This window comes from Ursus arctos, unplaced genomic scaffold, assembly GCF_023065955.2.
Source record: "Ursus arctos isolate Adak ecotype North America unplaced genomic scaffold, UrsArc2.0 scaffold_24, whole genome shotgun sequence".
Classification (NCBI taxonomy): Eukaryota; Metazoa; Chordata; class Mammalia; order Carnivora; family Ursidae; genus Ursus; species Ursus arctos.
The window spans coordinates 44,057,818-44,070,395 of NW_026622919.1; the positions used below are offsets into that span (position 1 = coordinate 44,057,818).

General features: G+C 42.5%; 1 protein-coding gene and 1 pseudogene across 6 annotated transcripts in view; one reads left to right on the top strand and one right to left on the bottom strand.

Moving 5' to 3' along the window:
* The window catches only part of SMG6 (SMG6 nonsense mediated mRNA decay factor), a 228,562-nt gene that overhangs the window by 179,969 nt on the left and 36,015 nt on the right, over positions 1-12,578 (bottom strand). For all 6 annotated transcript variants that reach the window (XM_026517857.4, XM_057317740.1, XM_057317741.1 and 3 more), the window contains one exon: positions 2,287-2,348. In XM_026517857.4, coding sequence (XP_026373642.1) covers positions 2,287-2,348 — 62 coding nt within the window. The remainder of the gene's footprint in view (positions 1-2,286; positions 2,349-12,578) is intronic.
* Positions 7,673-8,068, top strand: LOC123002025 (ubiquitin-60S ribosomal protein L40-like; annotated as a pseudogene).

Consider the following 12,578-nt stretch of genomic DNA (forward strand, 5'->3'; position numbering starts at 1 on the left):
AGGGAACACAGCAGGGGAGTGGGAGAGGAAGAAGCAGGCTCCCAGCGGAGGAGGCTGACGTGGGGCTCGATCCCGGAACGCCGGGATCACGCCCTGAGCCGAAGGCAGACGCTTAACGACTGCGCTACCCAGGCGCCCCCCACAGAAATAATTTTCTAGCTTTTTAATCATTATTGTGGTTCTTTCCCAAAGTTCCTCCAAAATATATGTATCTAACTATGAGGATTTTTAAAGGAAACAAAAGAAAGATTCTACCTCTTAGACCTGACAAAAACATATCTTAAATATTCCTACATTCGAGACCAAGATTTAGAACTTCTTTAACTCCCCAAATCTCTAACAGAACAGTGGTTCCCAGCCAGGAGCAATTTTGCCCCCCAGGGAACATTTGGTATTGTCTGGTGACATCCGTAATTGTCATGACTGGTGAGGAGAGGCAGGGACACCACTGGCACGTAGTGGGGAGAAGCCTGGGACGCTGTTAAACATCCTGCAACACACAGGACAGCCTCCAACAACAAAGAATTATAAGGTTCAAAATATCAATGGTACAAAGGTTGAGAAATACTGACTCAGAACACCACGGTACGTGAAAATTTAAAGAACGAACACAGGAAAAGGAAAAAAAGTAGAGAAATACAGAGTGGAAAAGTAGTAAGGTAGTGAGAAAGATTTTTAAAATGAGAAAAAAGATAATAAAGAGAAGAGGAGCCACAGTTCCTATCTGAAGCGCAGCATAATAGTATTTCCTGTTGTGATGTGTCACTTTATGAAATGACCTTGATATCATCTTGCCCACCTCATAGCTGCAGCTTTACATGACTCACTGGTGATTGGCCTGGGTCTACTACAACCTACTAGAACACTAGATCCTTCTCTAGTCTTTCACAATCTGTCCATTTCTTGTAATGATTTATTCATTCATATAGCAAATATTTACTGAGTACCTACTGTATGCTAGGCACTGGGAATACAACAGTGTTGAGCAAAAACTCCGGCCAGGGTAGAGCCTACAGGGAGGGTTGCGGGGTGGGGGGTGGGGGTGGGTGGGAAGAGGAACTACTGACACACCTGATTTCCTTTTCCCAAGTGAATTACTTTATACTTAGTTCTCCCAATAGAGACGCATCTGTTGGCACTACTCCAAGTTTCCCAAGTGATTTCAAAATCAAGATTACCCTTGTGCTGGCCATCACTGTCACTCTTGCCCAGGTTGATGACAAATGAGTATGTACCAAGCACACTTTCTAGTTCACCATGTTTTATCACAGTGTTTCTTGAAGCAGGACAAAGCCTTTCTGCTTCTCCCACTAAGGGAATCTTCTGGAGCATTATAGATAAACTCAGAAGGCTATGACAGAAAGTGAGGGTAACACTGACAACGGGGGAATCTATAATTCAAAGGATATACCTCAAAGGGTAGCTCATAATAAAACCTCCAACTCAGAAAATATGAAAACACAGATGGAGACCCATCAGAGAGCGGTGCTGCTTACTTGTCTCCTAGACTACAGAGGCACTTAGCACACCTTTAGTCTGGTGTGCAGGCATTCATCGGGCTTTACGATCACTAGTTTTATACAGTGAGGAAAAACTCTGACCCACAAAAGGAATACTCAAAACATGATCTTTTTCCAGGGATTTAATGGATGAAGTAACAAGAGTTTACTTTTTTTTACTTTTTTACTTTTCCGTGGTTACCAGAGTCCTGCTTTCTTGGGTAGGTAGAAAAATAGCACACACCATCTTCCCTGAGATATATATGTAAATCCATGATGGATAGGGAAACCAAAGAAAAGTCTTAGCATTTACAGAGATCAGCAATATGGTGTAGGAACCTGAGCAGAAAAGAAAGGGGTATGGTTCAGAAGGAAGAGAAAATGTTAGAGGAAAGAAAATGTTAGTCTTTTCTTTAAGAGAAAATTAGTGGACAGCATTCTCCCCAAGGAGAACCCCTGGCAGCTGTACCCAGGGATTGAGTATGACTTCCTTAAGGAGTTCACTAGGGGCTGAGCTGGAAGGCAGAGGAAAGAGAAATCAGAAGGATTAGTGGTGGGGGTTGGATGTTTAAAAAGGGGCTTTAGTAAAGATAGAGAAAGAAGAGACAGACGGATGCAGAATAATATTTCCCAAACTTCATGAGCAGAGTGAGTGAAGAGAAGGTGGAGGCCTCTAAGAATTCACACCCTGTGCCCTCAGTTACAAACACAGTCTAGTTGCTAACAATATTAAATTCCAAAATGACTTGTAATGTAGGAAAATAAAATAAACATCCTGCACACTTACCCAATCCGGGTAAACAGCTTCCCATGGGCATGGAGAAAACTGAGGATGAACCTTTTGTTCAGCTGCATGGGAAAAAGAGAGAGGAGAAAACAATTAAACTTTCCCCAGTTTCCTGTTACTGAACAGAGTCCCTAGTGACACAATAACCTGGCCAGGGTCTAAGGGGTGGGCACTAGGGATGGGAACCAAATCAACATGCCCAAAGTCTCACAGACCCAGGGCACATGCCCAACAGCTGCCGATCAGCTGAGCCAACATGACAGCAGGCTCGGTGAGCGGACAGCACCCTCTGCTGGCAGCAGTGCCTGTGTGCAGGGAATGAAGTGGTGATGATTGCAGCTCTCAGATCGAGGAGTCATTCTGGCCCACAATGATGGAAATGAAACTGTGACAAAGACAGGGGAAATACTCTGATTTTGTAAGTCCCTAATCTTATTTATAAGCTATTTTTCTACCTACCCAAGAAAGCAGGACTCTGGTAACCACGGAAAAGGTAACTCAACACTAATTAACTTACGAAACTGTACTTCTCCAGTTTTTATATTAAAAATTCAAGTTCTAGGTCTAGAGCTGAAAATTCAAGTGTCTACAGGTGCCAGGTACAAAGCAGGCTACTGGAGACAGTAGTGCTCGACGGCTGTCCCACTCCAGTTCTGCTCTTTGGAGGCCCAGGATCATCATCTCTTTCCTTTTATTTTCCCGCTTTTAAAGAAAAGCTGAAAGCTAGGTTTTTACATGAAAAACCTCTGGATTTTAAATGTTGGCTACTAATGGAAAAAGTTTAAGACATAAGGCAAGCCAAAACCCCACATTTGACAACCACATCTGGCCCACAAGTTACCAAATTTACAATCTTCGTTCAAGGTTCCACAAAATCTATCAAAACCGAGGGGAAAGATTCCTCTGATCAAACCAAGGGTGGGTGAGGGGGAAATTCAACTCAAAGAAAGTGGAGATAATCTAAAGACCAAACCTTTCTGTCATCTTCCCTGGTCTCCTAAAACCAAAATGCTCAGGGTCAATAGCCATACAGAAAGAAGGGTCAAGAATCTTGATCTCGGGGGAGGGGGTACTCAAAGCAAGGTCCAGCACCCCTGGATACTTTGCCCAATAAGAAAAATTCTGATTTATCCTCTTGCAAAAGAAAACCCCAATCAAATCATGGCAGGTCCATCTACTTCATATGGAAGCTAGGTGTGGGCAGAGGAGTATACAGCAAACTCTGCATACGAAGTTTAGTTTTTATTTTTGCTTAAACAAATTTAATCAGAAGTACTAGATCAAGCATTGATTTATATAGCTAAAAAGCTCAAGATACTTCATTGATGGTAACCTGTCTCTACATGAGGTGAGTCAGGGCCAGGGATACTGGGGTCCATGAAAAGAAGGGAAGCTGCTGGAAAACAAAGGAACTGCTGTGAAATAAACTGCCAGTGACCATACCACTGTTAGTGGCAAAACCTGGGCTAGAATGCAAGTCTCCAGATCCACTAGTAGAGGGAAGTGGTGAAAAACATGGACTTTCCTATCAAACCTCTGCCATTTACCTGCTGTGGAATCTCAGGCAACTGATCTAACCTCCCTAAGTTTTTCTTTCTACACAATGGAGATAACAGTACCTATATGTTACTGGATTGGTGTGTGACCTAAGGCAAGTAAAAACATGTTTGACATGTAAACACTCAGCTGTTAGCTGGACATTCTCTCCCAGTGAATGACAAAGCAAGCGGTAAAATGTTAACTACTGAAGAATCTGAGTGAAGGGTATACAGAATTCCTTGGATTATTCTTACAACTTTTCTACAGATAAAAAATAATTTCAAAATAAAAAGGTAAAAATGTAAAAAATATAACAAAATAAAAAGGTAAAAATGTATATATTCTCTATTCCTATTTTAACTTAATTATCCCTTTTCCCACAGCTATCAATCATGAACTAGTTAACTCACCCTACAGTTATCAATCATGAACTAGTTAATTCACCCTTAACCAGGAGGAATGCCAGTTATATTTATAATACAGGGTACTCTGGTAGGCACAGATGATATTAACTCATCTCATTCAAGCCAATTACCATTCCCCAAGCCCCAAGGCAGCTAAGAAATTTAAGCAACTTAAACCAGCAAATGGCAGAGTTAGAACTTGAACCCAGGTCTTCTGGTTCCAAAAAAAGTTTTTCTTCCTCTGTACTGCAAGTATCTCAGGAAGAGAACTGATGAGATTATTCATAAAGGAAAGGGATGACGAGGGAATAAGAGTAACTAAAAAGCACTTCAGTTTTAAGTTTTCCCATAAGGTAGAAAACTCATACTGTATGACTTACAATACCTCCTGGATTAGAATTAAAAGCACCAAGAAGCTTTTTTAATACTGTGCTTCTACTGGGACGCCTAGGTGGTTCAGCTGGCTCGGCGTCCAGCTCTTGACTTCAGCTCAGGTCATGATCTCAGGGTTGTGGTATCGAGTCCTGCGTCGGGCCCTGTGCTCAGCATGGAGTCTGCTGGAGATTCTTTCTCTCCCTCTCCCTCTGTCCACCCCCCCCAAACACCCCACCGCCCCCACTCAAGTTCTCTCTCTAAATAAATAAATAAAACCTTTAAAAAAAAATACTGCAGTTCCATCTGTATTTCCCAAACACCCTTCACTTAGAGTAGTAGATGAAGCCCATGTAACTACCTCAATTCATACTTGCCATTATCACATTTCAACTGTATGTAGCAGAAAGTGGATTTCAATGCATTGTTTCTCAACTAGTGAGAGTGAAGGGAATCTTAGGGAACTTTTTCAAACTGTACACACATTCTCCCTGGCCTTGGTTAATGAGAACCACTACTTTATTTTTAGTCAAAAGTATCTGTCACCCTAAACATAGTTTCTCTTCATTGTCACCAACAATACTTCAAGTCAGAAAAAAAGCTAAAAATGCAGATACACTCTAGAGAGAGGTAAGGCATGTTATATTGAGGAAACAGATTTGTTACACAGAGACCAAATGGGCCTAAGCAACACTGCATGTAACATTCCAGCACAATTTTTGGAAAACAAGTGATACCAAGTCCACAGTAGGAAAGTCTTAGTCTGAGCTTCCTCCCTCTCCAACACATCACCCTGTACTGGCTTCCATTTTGGCAACTTTTTGGTTCTTAATACACTCAGATGGTCTCACTCAGGTACAGAAAGAAATGTTACTCTTTGAATGTGAGACTATCTGCCTCCAGATCTTCCTCACATATTTACATACTGTTCACCAAAAACTAAAAATGCTTCTTGTGTATACCCTGACAGGCAACATTAAGATTATTAAAGGGCTCTTGGCTCTTCAGCTGAAGTCCAAAACCAACTCACTATGGACTCCTGAACCTTTTATAAACTATCTAAAAGCAATGACCCAAAGAGACATTAATGGCAGTGGCTGGATGGGTAGGTCTCTGCACCCTCACAATGAAGTCTGTACTGCCATTAACTACGGAATTATAAGTGAAATTGTTTGGGTTTTTCCTCAACTATAAAATAGAATTTCACCATTGACACCACTTACCCCAGAGCTGAAAGAATAAAATGAAATAATACAAATTAAAGCATTTTGAGGAATAAATGTTTTATGCAAGCCCTGGTAACTGTCACTCAAAACCGCCAAAATGCTTTGTGAACTATGGAGCAAGGAAGGAGAGAGAAGCTGTTCAGAGGCAGCAATACAACACTAGACGGTAAGAATTCTGAAATATGCCCAATTTCAATTCCTAAATAGTTGCTCCTCCTTCTGAACAGCTGTGTGGAAAACCGAATTTCTGAGAAGTGAATCATTTTAAAGATAGTAAGAGTACTCCGTATTAAAAGAAATTCCAGTGTGCATTTTTACAGTATTGTGGAGAGCATAAATTACCATTCTCTTAATTTATCCATCTGGAGCACCTCTATAGATATACCAAGCATTTAAAACAAAAAAACTTTGTAATGTTTTAAAAAGGGGGCTCCATCCTCTTAGATAGGAGCCAACACAGGTGGAAACCCAAATTTCAATGGCACCTGTTAGCAAATGTTCAGGACTTTCAGAGCATGCAATTAAAGCCCATTTACCATCTCCCTAAAGCACTGAGCTCACAGGGTACAGGAAAATGTGAGCGCAGAGGTGATGCTCTCCACTCTCATCCCTGTGCTGCTCCCGTGCCAGGCTCAATCCAGAACAAACCAGCAAGACATGGTCCCCATTGCCAAGGACCTTGTAGTCCAAGCATAAAAGACAAATAATATCCCAACTTGCCAACTCCCCATTTATGCTCCAAATCCTAAAACAAGGCCCACTGGCGATGAAGGTGTCAGCAGGCACTCTGTTTCCCTTATTGTTACTATCCCTCAGGAAGGAAAGTCTTTGGAGGAGGTAAGATCTAAGGAGATGATAAAGAAAGTGAAGAAGGGGGATCTGGCGCACAAATGTGGAAACCTATCAGTAAGTTAATAATGGAAAAATCATCTGGTAAAGGTAAAAATTATTCACGGTGGGGACACCCAGGTGGCTCAGTTGGTTAAACGTCTGCCTTTGGCTCGGGTCGTGATCTTGGGGTCCTGCGATCCAGCTCCAAGATGGGCTCCCTCCTCAGCAGGGAGTCTGCTTCTCCCTCTCCCTCTGCCCCTCCCCACCCCTGCTTGTGCGTGAGTACGCCCACTCTGTCTCAGATAAATAGATGAGAGAGACAGAGAGAGAGATAAAACTATTCATTAGAATTTCAATATTCCTCCTTCCAGGATACACATAAAGAAAGAAGTACAGGAAAGCCAAGTAGCATGACTCAAATGCCTCATAGGAAGACAGAGCAAATCAAAATCAATCCTTCCATTTCTTATTTGGACCAAACCAAAGCTGAGGTGGAGGAGGGACAGTGATTACTTCTCACCTTTAGTTAGTTGCTCTGCCCCTGAACTGTTCCGGGCAAAATGACAGCTCAATTAGTTCTAATTAAGCACAAGTTCCATGTAGAGATGTCCTACTTAGACAGCTGGATGTGAGCCACATGAACTCAAGTGTAAAACGTGCCTCTTAAAACCACCTCTTCCAAGAAATGCACCCCTTGAAACAACGGCTCTCACCCTCACACTGCAGCTTAGTGCTGCCTCAACAAAGTCTTACGTTAGAGCAATTTACTTGCTATTACTTCATTATCTCTCTTTAAAGCCAGCAGGCCGGAAGGAAATTAGGCTAAATGTCAAATCAGCAGTCAGCTCCAGAAAACCCAGCCAACAAGCAGAGGGACAGCAGAACTTAGAGTACCCGGCTGGCTCTCAGGAGGGAAACTGGCACTAGGTCTAAGGAAAAGAAGGAACCCCACTCTATCTCTTCAATGAGGCGGCAGAGTGGTTTGGTGGTAGCAGCCCCGCGGCAGAGGCAGAGATGCAGATCTCTGTGAAGACCCTCGTGGGAAAGACCATCACCCTCAATGTCGAGCCCAGTGACACCACTGAAAATGTCAAAAATCCAAGACAAAATCCAAGACAAGGAGGGCATCCTGTCTGACCAGCAGCACCTCATTTTCACGGGGGAACAGCCGGACAATGGCTACACTCTCTCAGACCACAAAGAGTCCACGAGAAAGAGTCCACCCTGCACTTGGTGCTTCCCCTGTGAGGTGGCATCACCCAGCATTCCCTCCACCAGCTGGCCCAGAAACATAACTGTGACAAGATGATCTGCCGTGAGTGTTCTGCTCACCTGCACCCCCGCACTGTCACCTGCCGCAAGAAGTGCGGCCACACGAACAACGTGCGCCCCAAGAAGAAAGTCAGATAAGGCCCCTCCTTTGCCCGCGGGGAGGCCTCCTGCCCGAGCCCCAAGGGCCCAGGCCCTCAATAAAGTTTCCCTTTCACTGAAAAAAAAAAAAAAAAAAGGAACCCTGAGTTTGTGACTATCCTGCATTTATTCCTTGTTTGTTTACTGGGCAAAGGGATGAGTACAGAATGATATGAACAGAGACCACTGATTTTAGAATTGAAGACCTGGGTTCAACTTCTGGTTGTGCCATTTATTTGCTATATAACTGTTGGGAAGTCACATCAACTTTCTACGGCTATTTCTTCAACTATAAAATGAGAAGGCTGAGTGAGGTCAGTATTGGTAATTCCATAACCCTGAGGGTGTATGCATCACAAGAAGAGCTTTTGTAGAAAGCTCAGTCCTACAGGATCAGAATCCTCAAGGAGAGGGAAGGTGACTGCAAATCAGCATTTTCAAATGGTCTCCAGGTAATTCTGAAAGCCGGCCGGATTTAGGAACCACTGGGCTAGATCAGGGGTCAGCAAACTACAGCCCAAGAGTCAACAGATAGCATGCCACCTGTTTCTATATGGCCCATGAGCTAAGAATGTTTTTTTTTATATTGTTTTAATGGCTGAAAAAAAACTCAAAAGAATATTTCATGACACAGGAAAATTATATGAAATATAAATTTCAGCATCCATAAGTAAAGTTCTGTTGAAACACAGCCACACTCACTTGTTTACATCTTGTCTGTGGCTACCCCTACAAAGGCAAGGTGAGTAGCCTCAGCAGAGTGTGTGGCCCAAAAGCCTAAAATATTTACTATCTGGCCCTTTACAGAAAAAGTCTGCTGATCCCTGGGCTGGATTTATAACACCAGGGTCTCAAAAAATTTTTCTACCTGCACAACACTTGAGGGCTACCACACACATCTACTGGAAACAGCAATGATTCTCACGGGCTGACAGGTGAAGAAGGGTAGTGAGGACGAGGGGAATCCCCAATCTACAGTGTTCCTTCCAATTTTAAAAAGCCCACAATATATGATTCTAACTAAATCTAACTTTTCTTGCCAGTTTTTGAGTAAGCACCATCCTATTCTATGATAGCAAAAACAAAACAAAACAAAACCTCACCAAATGCTGAAAGAGTGCTGTTTTCAAAGCTTTTGAACTCAAAAGCCCTGAAGGCTACAAAGAAATATAAATGGGGCTCTCCAGGTTTCCACCTTCAATGACACTATGGGGCTAAGTGACCAAGTGGAAACAGAACATATCCAAAGCCAACAGAGTCTTTACTTAGGCCAGAGGGCCCCTGGACACTTCCCCAAACATCTGTAATCGAGGGAAAGTGCCAGATTAAGGTTTATGAATCCCTGTGCTGTAGTCTAATAATCTATAACAACCAGCTCAAAAGTGCCACCACCCTGACATCTCAAGGTATACAGAGAAAGAGAGAAAGTTCAGCCAAAGGGCAGCACTGTTGCTCTGACTGGGCTACTTTCTGAATGACTCTTCTTTCTGACTCATCTCTCTCAGCGCCTGGGAACTCTCATGCCCATCCACCCGAAAAGTAGGTGAGCTGGGACACCCTGTGTCTGCACTGCACAAAGTGAGAGAGAAGAGGAAATGGCTGAAGCTTCCACTTGGTGATCAGGTGAGCAACCAGAAAAACCGTTCTCCAAAGGCACATACACACACACCCATCTTATTCATGAATGGGTTGATGGAGTGCAAGGGTGCTAAGGTCATTTATTCATTCAACAAAAACTAACTGTCCACCTTCTATGTACAGGACACTGCACGAACCAAGAATAAAGGCAGAGATGACCCCTGCTCTGTGGGTCACATAATAATAAAGTACCATGATTAGGGACATACAGGATACAATATACTCCCACAGCAGGGGCACTAGAGATCTCAGAGGAAGAGATCCTTGGGTTGAAACCTGAAGGCTGAGTAAACAGTTGGTTTTGGAGCAGGTAGAGAGTCTTGCCTATGTGTCATAAGTAAATGGAACAGCATGTGTGGTGGTCCCAAGAGTGCTATGTGGTAGACTGGCATGAGCAGGTGAGTGATTCTGCAAGAGGGAAGCTGGAGAAATAGACTGAGTCAAGTTGTACTCCTTAGTAAAAAGTCTGATCTTAATCAAACCACTGAAAAGTGTTGAACAGGGAAGTGACATGAGTAAAACCTCCATTTTTGAAAGGGCATTCTAGTTACTGTTTAGAAATTTTACGGTTGTTTTTTTTTTTGGCGGGGGCAGAGGGGGGAGTTGGCCGGAGTCAAATGTGTGGAGGCCAGAAGACCAATTAAGAAGTTACTGTAATCACCCAATGGCAGTGAAGACAGAGAAGAGAGGGAAGATAAAGAAATGGTCATTCCACACTCAAGACATTCATGATCCCTGTCCCTAACTCCCAGGGGTTCTAGTTCTAAATAACTCCATCTACAGAGACCAGCAGTGGCCCTGAACCAAGTATGAGTCTTTAGAAAAAGTCCCAAATCAAATGAAACAGTGATTTCATTTTTAGAGATAATTTGGATATTCTTATTTCCTTTCAATATTTTTAAATGGCCTACCTAGCATGGTGGTTGGTACTTAGTACATATTCGGTAAGTGACTGATGAAGAACATATAAAACACACAGATCTGTAGTGATTAAACAGACTATCCAGGTGCTACACGCAAAACCCTCAAGAAAAATAGCTCAGTACTAATATTAATGCTGTAGGGAAGTAACACACTCAACACTATTTATGAGAATTTAAATCTATTTCTTTTTGGAGAATAATTTGACAAAACCCAAAGGTATGCAAAGAAAAACAGAGTTCTGATGCTGAGTAACAGCAGTTCCCTCTGCTACATTCTGGCCCGAGACTGGACAAAAGAGACCACAGTTAACATCAAAATGAAAGACAAATCCGGGCACCAGGCTGGCTCAGGTGGTGGAGCATATGACTCTCACTCTCAGGGGTCTGAGTTCAAGCCCCACATTGGGTAGGTATAGAAATTACTTAAAACTAAAACCTTAAAAAAAAAAAAAGAAAGAAAGAAAGAAAAAAGCTAAAGTCCTTTCAGTAACCTATAAAAGTCCTATCCAATACTCACTCTCTACTCCTGTAGCCTCCTGTCCCTTGAATGTGCCAAGCATGCTCCCAGTTTTATGTTCCAGTCTGAGGATTCCTCAACTTTATAGCACAATGGAATGGCATGCAAATCTTTTGAAAATACAGATGCCTGGCCTCCATCCCCAAACACTGATTTAATTTGCAAGGGCGTGACACCTCGGGGAGAGACCTGAGAACTGGGATTTTTAAAAGCTCCTCAGGTTTTTGGACACAAGTTTGAGAACCACTGCTCCCATTTACCCTGTTTTTATAGCATTTATCACCAATTTTTACAAAAACACACACGCACACCATGACAGTAAGGACTTTATATATTTTGTTCACTACAGTGGGCTCATAGGAGGTAACCAATAAATACTTGGTGGAACAAATGGCCTTTCTAGTCTGGTCTTCGGCTACTCCTCCTGTCTCCACCCTTGCTGATATGGCCTGTATTTCAGCAACAAAGAATTATTCGTGGTGCCTGAAATGCACCATGTTCTTTCCGCTGCCACGCCTTTCTACATCTAATAAAGTCCTACTTTTCCTTGCTTTCCCAGCCCTCTACCCCCAGGCTGAGCCTGATCTTATCCTGCAGGCTTAGAGAATATTTCATACACCTCTCTGATACTGTGTATCACAGTATGTCTTACATACATACACATTTGTCTTTAGACCAGCTCTGTCCCTAGAACTTGGTCCATCATGACAGAAATGTTCTTTATCTTCACAGACCAATACAGCAGCCACTAGCCACATGTGGTAATAAGTATCTGAAAGGTGGTTAGTGTGACTGAGAATCTACATTTTTAATTGTATTTCATTTTAATTAATCTAAATAGCCAATATGGCTACCACACTGGTCAGCACAGCTCTAGACTGTGATGTACTTTAATGTTTCATTTCTATAACCCAGGACACAGGAATTATCAACAGTGATGGACTGGTATATGGAGAGATGGATGGATGTTAGATAGTTGGCTCCAAAGATTATAATACCCATACATTTACAATTTCTGGCTTGACATATGGTAGGAGCAAAAGACATACTCTCAAGTACAAATAAGGCTCAGCCAACGAGAACAAAGAACTGGAGAACCTATCCAGTATTCTACTCCTCTACCCAGCTTATAATCCACACAGTGGGGGGAGTGTGACCTAACACCTTCTTGGGCAGTACCTTTTGAAAGCTTGGGGACAGCCCCCCACTGAGGATGGGTGGAATTTACAGAGCTATCTGTGCTTTATAAAAGTACCCCAGGCTACTCAAACACAATTCAGATAATAAGAATTCAAGTTTTTCCAGCTGAACAAAACAAGTGTGACACACCAAGCACCTTAATAATAAAAGTCCAAACTTCTACAGCACCCTTTCTATGCATAAGGCACTATTCTAAGTACCTTGTCTATTAACTCATGTAACCTTACGACAA